Raw genomic sequence first — 25,122 nt, 5'->3', positions numbered from 1 at the left:
AGGGCTAACTGAGTTTTATTTTTTAAGGAAAGATCGTAAGTGCCTTTCTCTAAAGTTTGGGTTTCTGTGGGACTTGTTGCAACACAGAGATGAATTCTTATAGGGAAAAATAGATAAAAAATGCCCACGTTGCATTTTATTTCATTAAAAATTCATGTTTGGGTCAGTCAAAACTTCTGATAGTCTCTTAAAAACATTTTATGGTGCAGACATTTAAAACTCACAAAAAATAGAAATCACTAGGATTTCGAGCAAAGATTTATAGACTTCTGAAATTCTTTATTCTACTTATTTGCCGTAATATTTACCTGAGAAATTTCAGCATGTGAACTTCTTATAAAAGCTCTTACGCTTATATGTGGAAGACTGCCAAGGTCCAGTCATCCTCTCCTGGCCATACTTGGCCATCCCTAGCCGCACAGGCAGCGAGGGGCTACCTGCGTGCCGTGCTCTGTACAGGCTGCCTATGCCATCTGTTCGCACACATGCTAGTCATAAACCCCTGTTAGCTGGCAGCAGTACAGAGCCCACAATGCCCGTTACACGTATTTCTGCAGACACATGTCTGTCTTACGCATTTGGAAACCTTTGATATGTTTATTTATCCAAGGAGTAAAGGGATCATATTGGGACTAAAACTTGCTAATATGGAAAGATGCTTGGTGGTTCTAACCTGCATGAGTAACCAACACACTGACTTTTTAAGCTAACATCAAATAGTTCTAATAGTATATGTTTTAAACTAATATAAAATAGTTTAAATAACCCACTTGACAATTAATATTCATGACCATGTTTTTTCTTTTAGTTTAATCCAGTCAAAAGTGAGTTGCCTCAGGGAAATTCACCTGCCTGTGAGGCAGCAGAAAATGAAAATATAGGACTGGTCTGTATGTGTGAACCAGTCTATATGATAAAGGACTACTCTGTGTGATAAAGACATTCCGAAGGGATGACAGGCTATTGCATCTGCCAAGGGCAGGGAAGGAAGTTTGCTTTAAGGCAGGAACAATCCCTTCCTTTTCCCCTGGGCAGCAGTTTTCCATTCTTGTGTATCAGTAGTAAGCCCTTAGTACACTGAGCTGATGCCGTGAGAACAGTGTGGAGCCTAACAGCCTTCTCTCCAGCTGCCCTAGCGAAAAGCCCTACCGAGTTCTTCACCCCAGACCTACAGGGGATTGTCCCAGTATCCAGCCAGCCACCACCGCCCCTCCATGGCCTTCTTGGTGGGCCGGGAAGCTCACGAACCAGCTTCCAGTTCAGCTGCCTTCTCTTGCTCTCCCATTCCATGCTGTTGTTTATAATTAAATAAATCAATTACAAAACTACAAAAAGCAATAAAAAATGATGAAATTAATTAAAAAAAAAAAGGTGAAGTGCTACAGGATGGCTCAGTAAATGTGTAATGCACTTATTTTGACTTGTACACTTCCAATTTCATATTCAAGATAGAAAAATTCCTTAAAAGTTGATCTTAAATATTTGTGCCAAAGACACCTCCATGCGACCCAGGTACTAGAGGAGCCTGAACAACAAAAAAACCTACACAGGCTAGGACATTTGTATTATATAGACTGAGGATATCAGTTTCCTAAATTCCCATTTCCCAATAGGAACAGGGCAGTCAGTGTTTTCACATGATTAATTCCACAACTAATTTAATCAAAACTAATGACGAATTTGAAAATACATCATCACTATTAACTGCATACACTTACCACAGAGAGGCTTTCACAATTTGGGTAATATCCACAGTAAATACCAAGACTTTTCCCTCTCATCCCAGCCCCTCCTGAAACTGTTTCTGCAGCCAGGCCATAAATCTGAAATTGTAACAGCACAGTTAAGCAGAGTATCAGCCTGGCTTATTACCTATGGCGTAACTTAAAATATAACACAGAAGCTTACCTGGTTACTTGGCTTTATGGCACCTTCCCGAGTACAAGTTTGACCTGCTCCTCCTGGCTTTGTTAACTGTCTGGGTTGTTTCTATGGTGCGTTGCCGAGTTGTTGTTAATCTCTGCCGTCAGAAGAGAGGAGCTGTTTTATTGCAGCTTTTTCTGTTATTCTGTGGAAGGCTGCTGAGAAATTGTTTGTTATTCTCATTTGATTATTTTTTTTTTGTGGTGGATCCCTTTTTACTGTCTTTCTGTCCTGAGTGTGTTGTCAATGGCCAGAAAGCTATATAGACTGAGCTGCAAAACCGCAGTTATGCATAAGTCATATACCCAATATAAATCTGAGTTCTCTCTCAGATTTCCCACTGGCAAACCCTGAATGGCCATGAACAGATAGCTGATCAAAGTGATGGAGAGATGCTGGTACGTAATGACGACTTTCTGGGAAATTTAGCACATCTGGAGTAAGCTGTCCCTTTTCCACCCGAGTTTGCAGTCTAATCTGGTTTGGACTCTCATCCCTCCCCAAAACTAAAGCACCTTTGTTTTTTCTTGCCATTGACCAAAACATGTTCTGTGTATTTCTGCAGGCAGTACCAGTCCTCGACATCCATTTGCAGTGGGACTCTGGACATGCACTATGTGGAGCTACACCACATTGCATTGTGTCTGTGCTTTGCAAATGTGTAGATTTTTATTTGCTGCTGGGGAGTAGTTGAGGGTTTTGGTACTGTATGGGCCCAGGTCCCCACTCCCTTATTACCTCTCTTTTTATAGATAGCTGTTGAATTAGGTCAAATATGTTTGGTAAGAGTCCCTGTCACAGAGTACTGTGGCAGTAGGGCAGCTTTTCAAAGGGTGACTTTGGACATTGCAATTGATGATTATCAAAGCCAAGGTTTTTCAGCATAGGGGGAATGCCATAACGCCCTCTGTAAGCTGAGGCCTTTTCCTGAATTTGGCTGCTTGTGAGGGCTAAGGTTTTTAGGGTACTTGATTTGGAAAGTTCCTTTTATATCCAAGCTCCAACTATGCCACAACAGCAGCTGTACTTTCAAGAACTCTTTTTTGAAGGAGCTGCTGATAACAATGCAATATTAGACTGGTGCATTTTCATAGAAGTGCACTCAGAAGCAGTGGAAACGTTCTGGAGGAGTCTCCCTCATCCCTATACACGCACACTCATATATATAGACTTAACTTCAGCATATCAAACACCAGCTCAGGATTTCACTGCTACCTCGGAAGGAGAAACTGGGCTCAGAGGGACAAAGTTCTAAATGTAGAGATCAGTTATAAGGCAAATAAAATGATTTTATGATGTTTGTCATCCCTTTGCTCCTATGTGAATGCACCCTCATCTCTCTTTTTCCAATTGGTATTTCAGATTGCATCCCTGCACACCAATTATATGAGTTAGTTGCATAGACTATAGCTTCTGCTGACTAGAAATCAGATTTCCCCACTAATTAATATCTTAACTTGGTATCTTTGAAATGTGTTTCAACACAGTGTAGTTTGGGTGCCTGTTGTTACAGGTGTCCTTGCTGCATTGGTTGACCTTAGACACTCCGCTAATTTTAGTCATCTGGAAATCATTTAGTCTAGTCATCTTGGCTTTTTCTATCATCACATGAAAGAGCTCTTTAGACTAGGTTACTGATTTTGGATGACTAAAGTTAGATGGCATAACTACAAATATCTTTTTTTTTTAACAAATACAAATTTTTGGCTTGAGTCAATTAGTCCCTAAACAAGATATTTTGTTCTGATTTACCTGAAAGTAAAGATTTTGAGGTAACAAAAATCTAAACCTTCTTGTGGAAAATTTAGACCTAATGTAGAAAACTATAGAAAATTGTATATTCTCTCAATAAACTACATTTCCTTTGAAAGTTCCCACCTTCTCTAATTGTAGGAAAATATATATATGAAAAGAGATTTGAGGACAGTTCTCAGATTTACTGATACTAAAGATGTGCATTGTGAAACAAAATAATAATTTCTTTAGATTTGATCCATGGAATTATCACAAAGATACCTGATATAGCTATTGCAATTTATAAAAAATTTCCAGTAGTTATATTTTATCTTTACATTCCTAGTTGAAGGTCTAAGCCTATAAACATCTTTGCATGACTTTATTGACAGATGCTAATGCTTTCAGGTTCATAAAAGGTCTTGATTCTCATTTCACTGTATATAAACATAGTTTGAAGCAGTTCAGATTAAGGTATTGCCTCTTCAGTTAACTTCTTGATCAAATTCGGATTTTATGTTTAAATCAATAATGATTTATTGTAATGAAATTTACCCTCAGAATTGCTAGTCTTTTTTCCCCTAGTAGACTTAAATGCTATGTATTCTATTTATGATGATTACTATTATTATATTTAATGTTAACATGAAAAAATGCAGATGTCTAAAATTTAATATTTTGGTGTTTGCTGTGTCCTGGTTTGCTGAAGGACAGAAACATTGTAACACTTTCCTCTTTTCTCCTTTTTTTTCAAACCTAGCTTACCTTTTCTGAAGCCATAAGAAACAAAGCCAGATTATCCATCACAGGGAGTGTGGGAGAAAATGGACGCGTATTGACTCCCGACTGCCCGAAGGCCGTGCATACTGGAACTGCAATTAGACAAAGTTCAGGATTGGCTGTAATTGCATCGGACCTACCATAAAAACCAAAAAAATAATTGAGTGCCTTAATCAAACTGTGTTGGTGACTGATGGGAACACAGCACAGACTGTAACGACATGGGAGTGTCATTGATGAACTAATAATTTGGCTGAGAAAGGGAAGTACGTCCAAATGCGCCAGACATCATCAGCAACAATGTGTGCATGAGCTCAGCTCGGAAACCCAAACTCAGATTTTATATCAGGAAAATTCATAATTTAGTTTTGTTGGGGGGAGGGGGCTGGGAAGGGTGTATTAACAGCAACAAATTTCACTTGAGTGGACTTAAAACTAATAAGACTTGCCAATTTAGCGCATTAAACTGTGAAGAACATGCTCAGAAAGGACAACATTTTGGTCTTTGTCTTGACAAAGAGAGAAAAATAGCTATAGAAGTCAATGAACATGCTAACCTGTGTCTCCAGAACATCAATATATACAATGGAAGAATACTCAGCTGTTCAGCTGTAGAAATTAATCACTAAACTGTGATAAGAAAATAATAAATATGTAAATCCTGTGAAAAAATAAAGAAATTATTTACATTTTCTTTGAAAAAAGAGGAATATTGAAACATGCTTGCTTTTTAACTGATGTAAATTCGGTAGAGGACAACACAATTCTTTTTTCTAACCATCTTAGGGAACAATTCATTGCAATAATTGATATAAAATGCCATCACTGTAATAAAATTCAGAGACTTTTTTTTTATAAAAGTTGTTGGTCATCCTCTTGTTTGCTGTTACCTTCATTCTGTTCCATCATTCCGTGTTCCACAGATTTGCATCTGTCTAATACAAGAAACAAAATGATAAAATGTTTAGAGTACGTCATCAGTCTGCAGTGTAGAATCAAAAGAGACTACGGGTCACTCATGTTACAGATATTATTTATAATCTTGTTCTGTGTAAGAAACTGTGGTTTTTGTACCCACCAAAAAGAATAAAACAACAAACATTCTTATAATATCGACAGAGCTTGAGTTGTTTTCTGATCATTAGGGATGTCAGCTGGAAAACAGAATAAGGCAGTTCATTTCTTACTGCAGGATGTAGGACCTTATTGGAGACAGTCTGAGTCCCTGCACATTTGTGAAGTGCTTTTAAGTCCTTAGAGAGGAGGGACTCAAAGCTGTCGAAGTATTGTCATTATTATTCACTACGTATTTTAGCACTAGTCCCTTTCTGAGAGGTTAGGGAACCATTTAGTGATAGGGTTTGTTCTCTGGGTAGGTCAAGGGATGAGATACCAGGGAGCAGTAAAGTATAAATGACAGTCTTTCAGACTGATGTGATAGATACAGCGTGCTTGGTACCCAGCAACCTTGGTTTTCATCAGCCAGCCTGTCAGTGGCACGCCAGGGAAAGGCTAGCAGGTACTGTTTGAATAAAAGCCAAATGTCGACAGGAGCAGGCACATCTGTAGGTGCAAAGTTGTAGCAAGTCTCTTCTGCAGTGGTCATTCTCCTTGGCCACACTAGACGCTGCAGTGGTCTCCAAATCCATAGTATTGTCACCAGTGTAACAGCTCCATGCCAGAGCCCAGACTGCAAATCAGATCAAACTTTGATTAATCATAGCTTCTAATGCCCTTGTGACTTTGACAGGCCCATGAGGGGTCATGTTCTGATGACTTACATTTCACCAAAGCCTCCATGGCTGGTGCTTCTCTCAGCCCCCAGGGCTCCAGGGCCCTCACGAGGAGGAGTGTGGGTGCAGCGTGGAGCCTAATGCTGTCAAACAATGACCAACACTCAACAACTGCAGCAAAGGACAACCAAACAAAAGCACTACTGAGTTGATATCCATCCTATGTGATACAGACATCTATGAAGTAGCAAAGCAGGCATTAGCTTCAGTTGAGGTACCAACAATATAGATATGAATTTCTTACCTCAAATACTCTAGACAACCTTTATGGAGGGAAATAACCAATAAGAGTGAATGACTTCATCTTAAAGTAGACATTAAAACATCAAACTGCTGAATCACAGCAGCAAGAGCCTATATCTTTCCACTGATTATAATCTAGGCTGAGGCCGACCAGTTCTTATACAGACCTTGACAGTGCAGGCAGAGGTGAAAATAAGATGATGCTTACCCCTAAGGCACAACGACTACAAAGTGTGCAGGGGTCTTTGAGAAAAAGACACATAACAGTACAATGAATCACTGTGACTAAACTTACTTTATATCCTTGTTTTACTGGCATGTTGAGCTCATTCATGAGTTACTGTGAACTGTTTGTGTTTCTGTGGCTGGAATAGTGAGTGGTCTGGTTTTTCTCCTGTTTGAGTAAAGCTGGGAGCTCCCTCTCAGACTTATTTTTACAGCTGAATTTTAAAAGCAACTTCTGGGTTGTTTGGTTTTTTGGTTTGTTTTTTTTTTTAAAAGAGAAAAAAAAGTGTTTGTCTTGATTTTTCATAAAGTAACATATTAAAGGCTGAACAGATTGGGAGACTGAGTGTGAAGGATGCTGTCTATTTTGTTCTACTATGTATGTCTGTTTTTCCAGGAGCTCGTCTTCATCCTCTCTTCGTTCAGGACTATGAGCAGTGCCAGTGCTGTCCTGGGATATTTTGCTGTCTTCCAGTGTTACTCCTTTTACATGCTCCCCTGTCTCTTTAATGCATTACGTTTATTTTTCACCTTCAGTAAACAGCCCATTGCTGCAGTTAGGAATGTCAGTCCACAGATCCCGTTCTTAATTGCCTAAGCCAGGTTTCCACTTGGCAACGAGACCCCCAAGTCCTTTCAGATGTCTTGTCCAGTGTCAGTAACTACCGAGGATCCCCACTGAGAGGATTCACAATCGAGCAGCATGAGCAATGCAGCCGCCAAGCAGCACAGCCGTGGAGCAGCATGACCCACCAAGGGCATGTGGCCAGCAGCCACGCTGGAGGGAATCACCCATCCTCTCACCACTTCCAAGCCTTGTCCTTGGCAAGGGAATGCTTTGCTCAAAGAAAACTTGGTCAGATGAGGTGAAGAGTAGACTATGACTTTGCCTGATGCCTGTCATAAAATACCACTGATACAAAATTAAAAAAAATAAAAGAAAACTAGATCCGAAAATGCTACAGCAGAGAGAGTTGACTAGAATTCAGGTGGTTGAGAAAGCAATCTCAGGGTATCGGTCTGCTCTCTCCACAATTGCTTACTCTGTTGTCATATTCCAAGGGGGTAACCGCTGCATGACTGCTATGACCATCTTCACGTATCTATCATAGCTGTCCCTCACACACTTTTTCTTTTGATTTTCTCTCTTCTCCTGAAACACTCGTTTCCCACTGTCTGTATCTTCCCCCTATCCTTTTGAAGATCAGTGCCAGAAGTCACCCTTCTCCCTTGTGCAGGAAATATGACCCAAAGGAGGAGAACCCTTCCTCAGGTGGGGTTCAGGAACGCCATGGTCTCCAGTCCTCCAGAGGGTCTGAGGCTCTGTCATTAGATCAGGGCTGCTCCAAGGCACTGAGAAGCAGCAGTGCAGGTCCTGGCAGCTGCTGGGCTGCATCCCGCCCTCCTGGCAGAGCAGTCTCAGCTCTCCTTCATCCCTCTGCTTTGCTCTCTCTTCGGCCACCTCCATCTAGCAGCTTCATGGCAATCACTGGCTCAAAGGGAGAAAAAATAAACAAAAGGGACTACTGATTAAAGGAGACTATTAATATTGAGGCATTAACTCAAATATCATCCACATTTTTCCAAGATTTTGCCATCAAAAAGAACACAGACAACAGAATGTGACCCATTTTCCTTCACATAGGATCTGGTGCCACTTGAGATGCCCCAGGCCATGCTGCCTGGCCTCCAGCTACAGGTTCAGAAAGTGTCCTATCAACCTTGAGTCCTATCTGCCAGTTCCAAAGATATCTCAGTCACCATGGAGAATCAGAAGGAGGACAGGATAGCCATATGTGGGCAAATGAATTGAGTCTAATCAAAAGAATGATTCTGATGAACTGAAGGCTCATCTCTGCTGCATAAACCTAGACATTTACGGTCACTTGAGATGCCTTTAAGTATCCAACCTGGCCTCCTAGTGCAAGTCCAGAAAAGCGTGAGTCTCCCGTAGATCCTGGATCAGATCTAAGAGCCCTATGCAGATCATAGAATCATAGAATCATAGAATTGTTAAGGTTGGAAAAGACCCTTAAGATCATCGAGTCCAACCGTCAACCTATCACTGCCAAGTTCATCTATACCATGCCTTCAAGCACCGTATCTGTCCATTCTTTAAATACCTCCAGGGATGGAGACTCAACCACTTCCCTGGGCAGCCTGTTCCAATGCTTGACCACCCTTTTGGTGAAGAAGTTTTTCCTAATATCTAACCTAAACCTCCCCTGGCACAGCTTGAGGCCGTTTCCTCTTGTCCCATCACTCGTTACTAGGGAGAAGAGACCAACCCCCACCTCGCTACAACCTCCTTTCAGATAGTTGTAGAGAGCAATAAGGTCTCCCCTCAGCCTCCTCTTCTCCAGACTAAACAACCCCAGCTCCCTCAGCCGCTCCTCATAAGAATTGTGCTCTAAACCCTTCACCAACTTTGTTACCCTCCTCTGGACACGCTCCAGCACCTCGATGTCCTTCTTGGAGTGAGGGGCCCAAAACTGAACACAGTACTCGAGGTGCGGCCTCACCAGTGCCGAGTACAGGGCCGCTGTCATCTCCCTGGTCCTGCTGGCCACACTATTCTTGATACAAGCCAGGATGCCACTGGCCCTCTTGGCCACCTGAGCACACTGCTGGCTCATGTTCAGGCAGCTGTCAACCAACACCCCCAAGTCCTTTTCCGCCGGGCAGCTCTCCAGCCATTCCTCCCCTAGCCCGTAGCTTTGCATGGGGTTGTTGTGACTGAAGTGCAGGACCCGGCACTTCGCCTTGTTGAATCTCATACAGGTGGCCCCGGCCCATCAGTCCAGCCTGTCCCGGTCCCTCTGTAGGGCCTTCCCACCCTCCAGCAGATCGACACTTCCACCCAACTTGGTGTCATCTGCAAACTTCCTGAGGGTGAACTCAATCCCCTCATCCAGATCATCAGTGAAGATATTGAACAGGACCAGCCCCAGTACTGAGCCCTGGGGAACACCACTCGTGACCGGCCGCCAACTGGATTTGACTCCATTCAGCACCACTCTCTGGGCTCAGCCGTCCAGCCAGTTTTTAACCCAGCGCAGAGTGCACCCATCCAAGCTGTGTGCAGCCAGCTTCTCCAGGAGAATGCTGTAGGAGACTGTGTCAAAGGCCTTACTAAAGTCCAGGTAGACAACATCCACAGCCTTCCCCTCATCCACTAAGCGGGTCACCTTGTCTTAGAAGGAGACCAGGTTAGTGAAACAGGATCTCCCTTTCATAAACCCATGCTGGCTGGGCCTGATCCCTCGGTTGTCCCGCACTTGCTGCATAATGGCACTCAAGATGATCTGCTCCATGACCTTTCCTAGCACCAAGGTCAGGCTGACAGGCCTGTAGTTCCCCGGATCCTCCTTCCGACCCTTCTTGTAGAGGGGCGTCATGTTTGCTAGCTTCCAGTCATCCGGGACCTCCCTGGTTGACCAGGACTGCTGATAAATGATGGAAAGTGGCTTGGAGTCAAAATCAGTACAGACTTGCTGGGTTGTCTGAGGACCTCACATGCTTTTGCATTAGTCTTACACAACCACTTGTTATTGCTGAATTTCACCTAGAGACTATCCTGGGAGCTGAATGTACATGTTCTGAGTTGAATTTGCCTCGATGCAATTGAGAATAGAGCCTGGGGAAAGGAGTACCACTTTATACAACTGGTTGCGTGTGGTGAAGTAGAAGAGTGGTATCTGTTCACCTCTGTTCCTTAGTAATTCTGCACTGGCTTCTGCCCTGATAGGATGTCAGAATGAAGAGCAAATATTCTTTAATTTGGTGTAGAAACTTCAGCGGTTTTCTGCCATCTCAAAGTATAAGCAGACCTTCATCCATGACTAGGCAATTAAAGCAGAATGGAGCTCCTAAAGCTCTCAGCTGGCAGAATGTACCTACTACAGCAATGCCAAAAGCAAGAAAAGAAGGGCAGCCTGCAAGGAGCTGCAAAGATTTGTTGTAGACATGGATTAATTAACACTGTTACAACAAAACCTGTAATTGGCATGCGACAGCCAGTTGAACTTTAGCTGGAATGTCTAAGGGTGAGAAGTCACCAGTGGAATGATAAAGAGAAATTTAGAGTCACTTCCTTTTCTAAATGAGTGTCACAGATTCCAAATAACTTACTGATTTCATAACAATTGCATTGAATGTAAGGTCAGGCAAGCTGAAACTAGTAAATAGGAATCATAGAATAATTTAGATTGGAAGGGACCTCTGGAGGTCATGTTTCAAGCCTCCATTTAAAGCAGACTCAGCTTTGAAGTTAGATCCAACTTCAAAGTTTGAGAGGCTTCTCAAAGTTAGTCTTACCAAAATTTTAATATCTCCAGTGTTGAGATTGCATAACCTCTCTGGGCAACCTCTTCCAAGTTCTGACCACCATCAATATTTTCCTAAGTTCAAAATTTTCCTAAATTTTTTTTTTCTCTGCATTGAGAGTGGATTCAAATGTAGCAACACATATTCCGAGCTGCTTACTTAAATGCAAATGTGTATTATTATTTGTGTAACTGAGCTCAGAATCTGGACAGATCTGTTAGATGAGACCAAGGCATGCTGTCATGACACTTCAGAGGAGCGTGCACTGCTGTCAGCCTTTTCTTATGGCTAAAAACAAGAATTCATGCTCCTAGCTCACCATTCGATCATCTTCCATTAGCATCAAACATTAAAAAGCTATAATGGCCATACCCTGAATGTGTTTTTAAAGTGATATATCTCTAATAGGTCTAAAGACCTTCGACGAGGCTAAACTGTTGAAGTGGACTTTAAGGTGCTTTAAGTCCTAAGACTTTGAAAAAAATTATATGACTTTTCAAGTTATTGTGTATTTTAGTTATTCCTGTAAGGATTCCAGTACTAAGGCCCTGATGCTTCCCAGCCTTATGCCTGATACTAATTGTTTAAATCAATGCAAAATTGATGTAAAAATGCAACCACTAGTGTGGATGGGAAGATCTGATCCGGTGAGGTTTTTAAACCTATTTTGGTCTAATTGTGTAGAAGTTTCAGAGAATTTGGAAGGCACAAGACTGTAGCAGCATAAATCCAGTAACTCCATTAAAAGAGTTTTTTTACACATTACAGTGGTCCTCAGGTCCATAACAATGTAACAGAGGTGGTTTCCCTTCTTCTGCCATGCCAAGGTATGTGAGAGACTTTCCATGCTTTGGTGAGCAGATTGCAAGACTGAAAAAATTAATTTTTTTCCTGTATTTTAAAACAGACACTGTTATATTCTGGTTATCTGCAATTCCTAGAATTTCCCTAACACTTGATTCTAAAACAACTATAAGAAAAAAAAAAATGCTTTTTTGGCTAAAGGACACAATCAATATCCTTTAAAAAAATAATCTGTTAAAAACTCCACCACAAAGATTAAGAAATAACTGCTGGAAAGTCTATAGAAAATTCAATGGCATTCTGAGAACATCTGATGATATTTGGGGTGACACTCACTGACTTTAAACATCTCCAGCATAACTATCTAGGAACTTGTAGAATGCAGTATATCTGACTGATTTTAGATGACTATTTGTGGGTGAGATAGTCATGCCCTACCAATCTTTTCTGAGTTGTGTTGGTGAAGACAATGAAGGATGACTAATTCAAATGTTGACATATACTCTACAGATGCCTGCACTTGGCCAGATGACTCCTATTTATGACTTAAGTCCAGCCACCACATTGTGAAATAGAGTGAGACTAGCTCTGATTGCAACGTCAATGAGACAGGGAGACAAGGACAGAGTTGCTATCATCACCTCCAAACTGTATGCTTATGACCTTCAGGTTCACAGTATCTGATGCCTGGAAGTCACTTGTTTGCCACTCTATATGTAAACACACTACTTTGGACTCCCTGATGTTCTCATAGTTGCTATTTAGATACCACCAGCCCCTAGAGGTGACTTCTTTCCCTCAACTCCAAAAGACTATGTTGGTTGGTACACATTTAATTAAAATTACCATTTAATTAATATAAGACACTGGCAAGCTGGTGGGAACCCTTGTTACAGCAGCAGCTGGATGGCCTGAAATCTGAATTCTCAAAGTAGAGGTGAGACGAGGTAGGAACATGTCTCCCTGTTGGGGGTCTGATGATACATGTATCTCCAGCATACCTCAGGCATGATGCTTTGGATCAAGAGGGCTGAAGGCAGGTCAGTACAGCCATCTTGAGACCTCTGGAGGTACAAGGCAACTTTCTCTGTGCATTTAACCAGGTACATTTTCATTACAGCAGGAAATTGAACCTGTATCTCCTATGGCTCAAGTGAGTTAACTAACTACTGGCAACACAGAAATTTCCATGTTCATGTTACTCTATTAATACTTAATTCTTCACACCAAGTGGAATGTCTACAGAAGAAACCCCAGCCAGGGGCAGGCCAGTTTCGATCTTCATCACTGGAACTATTCCATGGATCAGAACCAAAATGATAACAAATAAACTGAAAATACATGAAAATTAGATTGTTTATATGGAGACTAGGTATGAGAGTTCACTTAATTTCTTAATACAGGGAATATTTAAAACCAACTCTAATACAAAGCAACAAAACAAAGTTACTGTATGAAATATTGAACTGCATCATTCCCAAATAAAATGTACAAAAAAAGCTTCCTTTTAAAAAAAGCAATTATCACTCTGAATAATGTTAAGAAGGAATGCCTGCTGTTTCTCTAGAGACATTTCTGAGTACAAGGGAGCTGTAGCAACCCTCAGGAAGGAGGCTGTCAGACAGGTTGAGTAACACTGATAACCATGTCAGATTAAGTTAAGTTTGATATTTTCCAAGTGTGTGATTAGTCACTGAAGGCTTTGAAGTGGCAAGCATGATGCAACTAAGCCTGAAATTCCTGCAGAGTTCCTGAACAGAAGGAGAGGTTTCTTTCTTAAATATGCAGGCACAACTTCTACCCTGTCTTCTCTTACTCCGCACCAAACAGAATCAGGCTCAGGAGAGAGGGTGCAGTTAAGGTCACTGCTTTCAGACAGGTTTCTTGGTGTTCAGAAGACAGGAGCTGGGGTGGAAATGCTGCTGCTTCCTTCTTTTCCCATTTAATTTGGTCACGGGGGACATGCAAAGCCTGAAAGAAGGCTGTAAGATATCTGAACCATTAGCATGTAGAGCTGATAGGATTTGGTCCGTGATGCTCATCTACTTTACCATCCATTCAGACCTGACAACCTGATTATCACATCCCCTGTTAGGAACTGAAAACCAGGAGTCACTGTGACATTAAATTAACCTAGGGAAAAAAAAATCATGAGCATTAACCTTTTCCTTCTACTTTTGGCAAATTCTGTGGCATGTTTCTACAGATAAATCATAGCAGTCCTGGCCCAAAGAGGGAATGAGCTGACGCTTTCACTCAGCATTGTTGTCACCATGTCGTTTTCTGAAGGCCACTGAAGCTCTTTGGGACTCTGTGTGGTAGTACAGCATTAGCAATTTGTGGTCAACCTGAAAAAAGGTCTCTGGAGATTTAACATTCCCACAAGGCAGCAGAGGCTTTTGACTTTTCATCAGCGTAATGAAAGTGAAGTCCACCCAAACCAGAATCATACTATATTATCTTCTTACAAGTCTCAGTAATGGTCACAATCCACAATCCACACACAAGTCACTTTGTATGGTGTTCATCTGGCCACTTGTGGATCAGCAAACCAGAGGAGCAGAAAGCCCTTTTCTCTTGTGCTTTGCTCTGGCTCCTGCTTCTGGTCCCATCCTTTCTCCTCCTCCCTCCCTGCTGGGCCACCTCAGCCCTTTTCCCTGTCTGTGAGATTCTAGACTAGAGTCCTGCCCTGTTGGGCATCAATGGGCTATAGCTAGTGAGGAGGAAAGGGACTGATAAAAATGGAAATTGGAATGGGCAAGTTGTGGACCTGCTCTACCAGTTGCTCTCTGGCTGCTTTTCCTCCTCGTAGCTCTCCTGCTGTCCCGTACACCCTCTCAGCTCTCTTTCCTTATTTCAAGCCCCACAACAGCTCTGGTCTCTGGCATTTTCCTGCCAGAGCTCTGTCCGTCAAAGCCTGGCTCACCCCTTGGTAATGAATTTCCTTCCCTGCCCCGAGTTCTTCCACCTTTGCTCACCTACACCAAACCCCAAGGCTTCCTCCCATCCATTGTGGTTTCTTCCACTGTTGCAGCTCTTCTTTGTGCCAAGGTGCCTTGATTCACCGCTGATGAAGGCTGTGATCTTGTCACCACCCAGCCCACTCTTTCAAGGTAATATAGTATCTCCAGTCCTCCATAACAGCTAACCTCAGACTAACTTCTAAACCTCAGAGTGGTTACACTGTTGTCCCCAGGACTCTTCCCAACTGAATCACATCCATCGTGAAGTCTCGTATTGAAAGCTGCCTCCAGCTCAGGCCTGCTGAGTGGTCACAATTAAAGCACAAAGGTTCCTTCATGTGCATTGCAGACAGTATTCCTAAATTTGATATTTATTTTATCTGCAGGAGTATGAGGATGTTGGTGCATTTTCTTCCTGATTTTTTGTATTAAATCTACAGAGCCACTCATCCTTCATTCTGCATTTCTGTAGTAGATTACTCCCACTCCTATACAGTTTTACATTTGTCCATCTTAAATTGCATTCAATTTTTTTCTGTACTATTTATCCAATGTGTTAGCTTCATATAAAACTTTTTAACAGTTCATACTATGTAGAAAAGAATAAGGGAAAAAGGAAGGAGCACGTTTTAATAGTGAGAAATATTATTTCCTTATGACTAATTACAAGCTGCAGTGCGATTAATATTTAATACAGCTGATTCACTTTCAGAAGTTTTCTTGTTAAAATGGTGATTTCCTGCAAAATGCATTGCAGAAAGGCTGCATTTAAAGTCATCACTTCAGAGTTATTTTCAAAATTATGGTAATGCAATGTTTTTGTGACATTAGCAACAGACAATGTTAGGTTGTTATAGTGACAGAAGTGATGTGATGACTTCATGGAAGCGAGTGACATTATGGTGACAGTTTGGGAACAGTTGCTTCACTTATGAGCTTGGCTTTGAAGAAAAAACACAGACAAAGATTTGTAAATCTAAAGCTTCTCTGTATACAAAATGCCAAATATCCTAACTTCCCTCTGACTAAATCTACAGCTGAAAGAAGATAAATATTTCAACAGTACGTCCTCAGGCCCATTTACTTTAATATCCATTAGGAAAATAAAATTTATACCTATACATTAAGTTTATAATATGGGATAAACACCGCAGTTCAGTAAAGGTGATATATCTGAAGGGTTTCCCAGTAGGTAGAAAGCAAAAGTAATTTCTAGGCAGGAGAACATGTTTTTCTTTTCTGGTTAGGTATGAAGTCATCAATCAGTAAACTTTCTCTTCTGTTTTTGAATCAGCCCTCTTGGATAAATGCTAAAATTAACTTTAAGAAAAAATTTATTCAGTAAAATGATGCTAAGACAAAAGATGTCCCTTTCTAGAACATCCTTTCTTATATTCTTTGTCAGAAGAAAGAAGAGGAAAGAAAAAGATTTGTACATTTTCCAACTGTGGTATTGAAAATTTATACAGGGCATCAGCACATGAATAAATGCTGCTGAGCAACATTTCAGTCAATGTGAAGACTGGTGTCAGCCCACAATAAAAATAATGAAAAAATGCCAAACTGCACAGTTCCAGCTACCATTAACGTCAAACAGGAAGATGCGCAAATGAAACAGAAACAAAGAAAGAACTATAGTAGTATTCACAAAAGTGGACAGTACTTGGAGACAGTCCTTGGAATGAGAGGTAGAAAGGCCAAATCTTTTGTACCGAGCTGTTACTAGTGGTCAAGCGGAAATCCATTTTGTTAGAATGAATCCAATGGAAGCCCATTCCAAGGAAATAGAGAGCATCTCCGGAAACACCAAGAGTTGCATACAAAGGCTTAAAGGGGACATACAGACAGTGAAAGGACAAGGTGCAGTGGACAGAAGTTGCAAACAGCAGAAATTCAAGTTAGACATTTGTAAACAAAATTTTCACACAGAGGTTGGTCAAATGTGGAGACAGGCTGCTCAGAGGGGCTGTGGAGCCTCCGTTCTCAGAGATATTTAAAAGTCACTGGACACGGTCCTGAGCAACCTGATCTAACACTGAGGCAGGATGCCCCAGCTTTGAGTGCAGGTTGGTACAGAAACTTGTAATGGCCTTGAGCTTCTTGCAAGTTAAACGCTATTCTGAAAATGTTATTCATGTTGCTCTGCAACATGAAACAGTATTCAAGTATGCAAGTTAAACGCTATTCTGAAAATGTTATTCATGTTGCTCTGCAACATGAAACAGTATTCTTCCTAGACTGGACAACCTACAGAGAGATAGAAACAGTTGTTTGGCAGCCAAGGAGCTCCTATGTAGTGAACTAAAGAGGAAAAGGAAGAATGACTGTCCGATATGAGACTTTGGGGCCACTCCAAAAGTAGATTTGATGAGTGCAATTTTCTGACTTTCAAACCCTTTGCGGCCAATGTGGCAGCAATGAGTCAGAAAGATGAGGGAAGCAACAAGTTTCCTGGGACAGAAGAAACAGGTTGCTCAGCAGGAGGTTCATACTAAGCACACGGTGCAGCACTGTGTGCTGGGAGATGATGTGAAGGGTGCAATTTCAGGTGCTTATCATGCACAAAATTTAACAGTCACCTGCACACCCACAGATCCTGACTCATCCATCCCAACGGGGAACTGGCATCCTCACCAAGGATTATTCATGTCTGGTAAATGAATAGTATTAAAAAGATAAGACCCTTGCTCCTTATAATGCCCTGCTTCCCCATAGCCTCCTTGCTCCCATCTGCTCCTTTCATGAGCAGGTACCACATATTTCCCAAATCCCCTCCACTAGGAGACACCCCTTTTTGCAAGATCCACATGTAGTTGCCTCAACTTCTACTGTCTGTAGGCACACAGTTCCCTATATACGGGAAAGAGGGATATTTTCATGTCTAAAAAAGATTTTAGGACAAAGATAGAGCCAAAAGAATGGGAAGAGCAGCTATAGCAACATCCTGGCAGAGAAAAGGAGATGTGGATAGAGGCAGTGCTGGAGTGGCTGTCCTTGCTGGTGGGAGTGAACATTTGTAGCAGAATAAATGCAAACTGTTGCAAATGAATCACAGAATCATAGAGTCATTTAAGTTGGAAAAGACCTTTAAGATCATCAAGTCCAACCATAAACCTAATACTGCCAAGTTCACCACTAAACCATGAACCCCAAGGGGTGGCTGGTTTCTGGTGTTTATTTTGGAAAAAGACAAAAAAAAATGGCAGGATTACGAAGGGACAAGGAGTATCTTTCAGCATATGATATCATTTGTATCATATAAAGATGACAGAGAAAACACTGATGGTAATGGGTACACCCACACTGGGGTGTGGGCTAGTCATTTGGTTTCACAAGTTGATCTTTGTGTGGTGCATGCTGATTCCCATCTCATGATACCCACCTACCACCTGGGGTGTTTATCTTCCTGAGGAACTCAGACTGTGATCATTTATTAGCACAGACAGTTTGGGCGATCCCTTGCTCTTTTCAGAGACTCACAGGTCTACAGTCCAGAAGGGAAAATTACAAGCATCTCATCGGAGGGCACATATGCCACAGCCCGCAGGACTTCCCATGCTGGTGCGGGCTTTCAAACACCACTCAGAACTGACTTAGAGATGTTGTGTGAAAGAAAAAATCTAGATCCCTAGGTGTTTTGTTGCAAGCCCTCAGGGGTAAAAAGTGTCTTTTTTTCAAGGTTAAGTGCAGCTGTTTTCTGCATCCAGGAATTCAATTGTGTTGTTTTGCCTTTATCTGCTATAACACTCTACCCTTGGAAATCTCCCATGTAGATATTTCTAGACCTTAATCAAGCTATGTCATCACGACCTATTCTCTCAGATAAATTAAATTGGCTTGTTATTTAAATACCTCATTGTACAGTAGTTTTTTCCAACCTGGAGTCACTCTTGATCCATGTATCTTTGGACTGCGTCAGCACAAAGCTTTAGTCAGTCATATTTCATACTCCTGAAAGCTTCGTCAAGCTAAAAGACCACTTTGGCATGAAGGAGGGAAACCTCAACGCAGCACTGCAAAATCCATTCAGATGTGTGCAGGTGACGACAGAAAACTCCCCTGCCTTGCCTTTATTCAGCTGTAGATCTGCCTGTTTCTCTCTTCGGGGGCATGGCAGGTTTGCTGTCCCAGCTGTAACCCATGTGAAGGGATACTCCTATCTGCCCTACCTTTCCCTCGGCAAGACTGGCCACCTGCCTTGGATGGACACTCAGGGAAGAAAAGTATGAAGCCAAGTTCCCACCCAGGACCCCTGGGACAGGTTTTCTCCCAAGAGCTGATCCTGGAGCAACACAGCCACCCAAATCCAGGGCAGCCACATACTGTTGGAGGGAGAACAAGGTGGGATGAGAGCCTGACCCTGCTCGGCAGTGAGTTATTATCACATGCTGCAGCAAACATATGGTGGCTTTTTCCCTGCCTACACCTCATGGGCCTACGACCTTATTCTGTTAATTTCAGTGGGAAATGTGATGAGTAGGTGAATGTGTCCTCTGAATTGGTATTTGAGGCAGAAAAGATTAATTTATGTATATTTGATAATTGGTGATGCATTTCTTAATTTGATTTCTTTTGGATGATTTCCTATATACCCACACATACAAAAAAAAAGGACAAAAAGTTTCTTGGCTGCTGTACTATGTATATATCAGTAGCATGGTACATAGGGGTTGGTGGGGGGGTTGCAGAATATGTGAGAGCTGCTGAAACTTATCAGACACACCCCCTTTGAACCTGAAATTTCTTGTGTAACCCTGGGAAAAATATTGCACAGGCAATAGCAGTGCTGGCTACCCTCAGATCTCACCAGTAAGTCTTGGCATCAGCCTTTATTTGCAGAGAAAACCATATCTCAGTTATTATTCTCCTTCAGTCTTTGCATCCTCTGTTGTGCTTCCGGAGATGAACTGCCTGGTGTTTCTGTGATGAGGTTGTCTGTCCATTTGTAACCTTGTTGAGTCAGCTTGGCGATGTTGTCAAGCTTTGGTGCAGCTGTATAGGAAGCCACGGAAGGGGACTGCACTGAGAATTGATTTGAGCCATTCTTTCTGCTGCTGACATAAATATGTTCAGCTCATGCAAACCTGTTTGTCCATGAAGATTCCCACCACCTATGAAACAGTATCCCATAGAGTTGCAGAGATTCATGGTAGTGCTATTTGAGGAGCAAGCCAAAAATGCTAAATTTAAATATCCAGACTTTGGAGGCATTTGGTTTCAGTTCTCACAAATCCCTTGTTATTCTTTCCTTTAATACTTGTTTAAAACAAGTTCCTACCATTTCTCCTCCTTTTGCTCAGTGTCTATTATTGCCCTTCCTTCTCCAGTATAAAAAAATCTGTATATTGGGCAGAAATTATGCAGGCAGCCATTGTACCTGAGGTTTGGGAAATCTGAACAGGACACTTCAGTTTTACTCCCTGTCTCACTACACTGATTTAAAAAAGAATTTAAAACTTCAGTTTGAACTCCAATTTGATTGAATTTTTTTATAACAATGACAAAGGAGCAGAGATAAGGCTAGAACAAATATTTCCAATGAAAATGCAAGATTAAAAAGATCATCATGGAATTTACATTATGAAGAAACAAAGAGACTGTCAGAAAACAAGCTGGATGGGAAGACATTGGTTCACCTGCAAATATAGTCTCAAAGTGCCCCATTTGTATCTGTTGTACTGAAATTTGCTTTCTGGTATCCATTTCTAGCTATCAAATTAAAATTAACTCTAAACAATGATGTTAGAAGTTGTGCCACATAAACTGTATCTGCTACAATTCTGGACCTGCTCACTTATCTCAGACACTCATCCCAGGACAGTCCCATATACCAGGCCTTTGACAAGAAATATTCTGGCAGGGAAATGTGCTATGCAAGAAACCTGAGCAGCTCCATCCCACCCTTCCAGTTATAAGATTTCCTTTTCCTTGGGCGCACCCCTAATTTTCTGAGAGTCTCACCACAAAAGTTCACCATTACTTTTGGAGGAACAATTTCAGCCTAAAATCTATTTAGTTCAGTCTCATCCAACCAGTTTGAATAACCAGTAGAAACAGTTCTTAGCAAAGGATCTTGCTTCTTCCTTTCTTTTTTCAGTCGCAAAAGGCTTTTTTTTTTTTCTTTTTTTTTTTTCCTTAGGAGACTTTGAATCAGTGCCCATGATGGTCTCTTGGTCACTAGATAGGGATAAGTGCTTTAAATTTCCTTAGGAGTTGCTAGTATTATTAATTTGGTCTTTTCTTGAGACTATCTCTGCATTCTCCAACTGTCCTTGCTCTCTACCCTCTTCTTCTTCTCTAGCTCCAGTTACAGAAGCACAGCAATGGTGGGGAGGCTGTGCAGCAGGTAGGAAACCCCCTGCCACAGGACCCAGACTGCTTGTGCCACATTGGACAAGAATAATTAAGGAAAACAACAACCTTCTTCCCTCCCACTGATGAATGTCACCCAACCAAAAACATCATGTGTGTCAGATTTGTAGTATGCATGTGGATAAGAGCATGTCAGCACACTGGAGAAGTGTTCATCTGCATCACCCATGGGCTGAGGGGCAGCTCTTATCCTGGGGTCCGTGGGGTCCATCTCCATCAGAACCTGTATTCTCCTAAACCTCCTTTGGGATATATGCAAACGTGCACACACACACACACTTTCCTGTTCATATCTCCATCAACTGAAGAGCAGTAGAGACACTGCTCAGTACTCTGAGCTTCCCTTGGTGCAGGCAATGGTGAGGACATTAGCACAGTGCTGGTCATGCCATGTAGAGGGTCCTGCTGACCCCAAGGGACGCTGGCAGATCAAGTCTGTCTGGAGGTTGCTCCCTTTCCTTTGGCAGTGGCAGAGGAGGTTCAGGAGGAGGCTTTTCAAAGTCTGCTCCACTTGCACTGCTTTTGTGCTTCCCCTAAACTCTTTCTGAACTCTTGGATGAAAAGCTGTGAACTGAAGCTCACAGAGCTCAATTTCTGTCTTTCCCACAAAGAGTTTTGTTCTACAGGAAATAACTCTTTTCTACAAAAAGAATAAACATATGAACTACTCAGACTTAACAATGCTCGTGTATCAAAAGGAACAGTGTGAAGAGGGCACGAAGGACTTCTAATTTTCTCAATGGGTTTGCTCATCCTGAATAAAAGCTGGCATCTTCTAATAGACTGAATTTTCTTTTCTAGCAAACAGTCCAGCTAAACAGACAAGCTTCTGAGTACAGCCTCCTAAATAAACAGTCTTGTCTCCTTCTTGCAGAAACATTGCAATTATTATAAATACTGCAGATGGGAAAACAATTTGAAGGAAGGGAAGCTGGCGGGCTCCAGGAAGGAGGAGGAGCCGCCATGTGCACTTTGATTCACAGGAAGGGTCCTTTTGTGATAAGAATGAAGCAGGGAAAGTATTTGTGTTCACTTCTGCCTCTGAAAGAATTGCTTCCAAAAAATATTTTATCAAGATGATCTATGGTTAAAAATTTAGATTATCTAGATCTTACATATAAGGTCAAATACAAATCAGTTCTTAGAAAAGTATGTGACAATGCATATTTTCCTCTACAGAAATGCTGTTTTTTCAGTCCGAGACAACTCAGAGGTCAGTGACAACCCTTAGTTTGTCTGTTAAGAGTAAGAGCTTTCCTAGATACCATTCTGGATTAGCCCACAATTTCTCCTTTACATTTCTGCCAAAAGATCTCTCCAGCACCAACTTCTAAAAGAAGCAGTGCTAGTTCTCTTAGCTATAGTCTGCTCTGAGTGATTCAGAAAGCCATTAGTGCACCAGCCACCAGCCCTAGAACAGACAGTGTGTCAGTGCTCTGGGAGGTATCTGAAGGGAGACCTGCACATGCCTAAAAGCAGCTGTACTCCTGTCCACTCCCTGTGCAGGTCTTGAAAAGCAGCAGAAACAACCATACAATCAAACAATAAAAACAGAGATTTTCTTTTAATGCTTTCATTAGATTGGTCCATTTTTGTCTCCTGCCCTTAGCTCTGAGATTTTTTTTCTCTGTTAAAACCAATACAAAAGAATAATACCTCTTATCTCTGGTTTTTTTTCCCTTCTGTCTTTTGTGCAATTCTTTAAACATTTGGGCACTTGGAAGTGGACAGTAACAGCTCAGGGGGAGGCTAATCCTCTCTCTTCTCCTCCCCCAGCTGCTCAGACTTGGACACAGACTGGTCCCTGGGATCCCAGGGTTAAGGACCTTCATCCTTCCCAGGTCTCTCTGCTGCCGCAGGCCACCATCCTGCTTTCACCTCCTGAGCTCTCAGGTCCTCTCCAGAAATCCTGTGGCATGTTCCCCAGGGAGGGACCACCAAACTGCCCTCAGCTCTGCAAGTGCTCAAGGTGCCAGTGGGATAAAATATGGTTCTCATTCAGCATATCTGAACCCAGGCCTGGGAAAATTAACAATTCATCTCTTCAGCTTTGTATATTCAATTTTCCCACTTTTTCTGCTGTGTTTTTACTTTCTTAATTGCTATTTTGCTGCAATAGTACAAAGAGATGCATACCAGAAATGGAGTGACTGATCAATTGATCTGTCTTCACAGCATTTCTCCTGAATCCTCTCAGGTGGAGCAGTTTGCTGCACTTGTAAACAACCTGGAGTCTTTCAACTAAAAGACCTCTGTGTTAATAACGTGTATAAAATAGTAGTGACATGTCTATTTAAAAGTCAATTGAATACCTGAATTGATAGAAAAGCATATTGGTCCTGGAGAGCCAAGAAGAAAGGTAAGATGCTATAAATTCTGTAGCCGCTGTCATTCTCGCCCTTCACCTGTGTCCCTGGTATTCACTTAATGACTCTACCTCTGTTCTCCGATTTCTCATCTGTTGTTTTTATGTTGCTGTTCTTTTATCATTACGGCTGGCCTTGCATGTCTGTTTTGCTCATCTGCCGTGTGGGGGGTGCAGGGAAGAGCTGCTTTAGTGGAAAACCCAAAGCGATGCTGTATTGCTTCATCTTGAGGAAGAGGAGGAGGTGGTGGAGGCAGGCAGCCACCCTCTGTCCACCCAGGATGCTCTCGTCTGCTGCCCAGTTTCCTCATTTCCATCTCTCTCTACTTGTTTTAAGTATCATAGTTAACTGCTTTCAGCTTTTTTTATATCCATTGTCACAGCAGAGTGTGTACTACCTGCCTTACCCGTCTAGTCCTCCTGTTGCCCTCTCTCCCTTGAACTTCTACCCAGCTCTATGACTGAACACTGAACCTCATACCTTTTCCAGGGTTTTGGATATAAAATGACCCTGACACATTTTGCAGACACAGCCGCCTCACCTTGCTTTGGTGAGATGACCAAACCCCCTTCAGGGTACCTCAGCTCGGGGTTTCTGAAGCATTTTTAACTCTCTTATTTCTGACTGGTGGGATCTCACTGCTAGTCCTTGGAGGAAGGATGATATATTAAAAGGATGGCAGATAGGAAGTAAGATGGAAAAGTCCAAGGTGTAGCCCTGTGCAAAAGTCAAAGAGCAATGAAGATGAGAATTTTCTTACAGAAATAAGAATATTTCACCTACAGGTTTTGCCCTCATGTCATGCAATTCTGTAAAGATACGCAAGAACATAAACATTGCTTTATTGAACCAAAGCAACAGTCCATCTGGCCAGAAATTCTGTCCCTGAAATTTGCCTCCAGCAGGTGCTTCTCAGAAAAGTGTAAACATGCCCTACTAGGATCAAACTTTCCTCTGCTGTAACCTCAGGGCACTAGGTAGTCATTTGTCCATAAAGGCTATAGCTCTCTCCACTCTTACTTGCTTGGCGTGGCTGTCCTGGCTGTTCTTGAGACCCATGTTGCACCCTTGGACCCCATATTTGCAATTCTTCCCCTGTTGGGACAAGACATTTCCTATATCCTACAACTGTTTGAAAGTTGGCTGCCACTTCAGAAAATCGTTTGACTCACAAACACTCCTATGAGTGAGCAGAACACCTTCAGAAATTATCTTTTTCACGGGCCTACTACTGAGCAGTAGTAGTAAGTAAGATCATCAGCTCATTTCACATAATCCTTGGAATTATTATGAGAAGCAGGTAATGGTTTTCTCCAGTACATTAAACAGGTGACTAAAAGATTTGCACTCCATTAACAGAGTAATACACAATAGCTTTCCGTGGAAGAACGTCTAATTTATATCTTTCCTGTTTTGCAAACCAAAACTTTAGAAAATGCTTTTCAAACTTCAGTTCTCTCTTGTAACTTCTCATTTCTGTAATCTCTTTCTATCTCAGTGAGATAAATATTGGTCTGAAAAGCAGTGTTCAAGTAGCTAAATTGACAGAGGAGCAAAATTAAAAATTTGCTTCTTCCTTTAACTCTTATACAC

The 25,122-nt window shown here is 41.8% G+C and overlaps 1 protein-coding gene across 6 annotated transcripts in view; it reads left to right on the top strand.

Moving 5' to 3' along the window:
* Window positions 1-6,777, top strand: part of GRIA4 (glutamate ionotropic receptor AMPA type subunit 4) — a 236,133-nt gene extending 229,356 nt beyond the window's left edge. For 2 of the 6 annotated variants that reach the window (XM_087756034.1, XM_087756035.1), the window contains exon 16: window positions 4,418-4,556. Coding sequence is in view for 3 of the 6 variants with exons in the window: in XM_009476843.2 (XP_009475118.1) it covers window positions 4,418-4,582 (165 nt within the window). In the remaining 3 variants the exon portion in view is untranslated. Of the gene's footprint in view, window positions 1-4,417 lie in introns of all 6 variants that reach the window. The other 4 variants (XM_009476843.2, XM_009476844.2, XM_087756036.1 and 1 more) reach the window with 4 other exon arrangements.
* The last annotated feature ends 18,345 nt before the right edge of the window (window positions 6,778-25,122 follow it).

The sequence above is a fragment of the Nipponia nippon genome, unplaced genomic scaffold (assembly GCF_047370975.1).
Source record: "Nipponia nippon isolate SJK-2023a ecotype South Korea unplaced genomic scaffold, ASM4737097v1 scaffold_2, whole genome shotgun sequence".
Classification (NCBI taxonomy): domain Eukaryota; kingdom Metazoa; phylum Chordata; class Aves; order Pelecaniformes; family Threskiornithidae; genus Nipponia; species Nipponia nippon.
The sequence above is the reverse complement of the archived record's forward strand: the minus strand, read 5'-3'. Positions and strand labels throughout refer to the sequence as shown.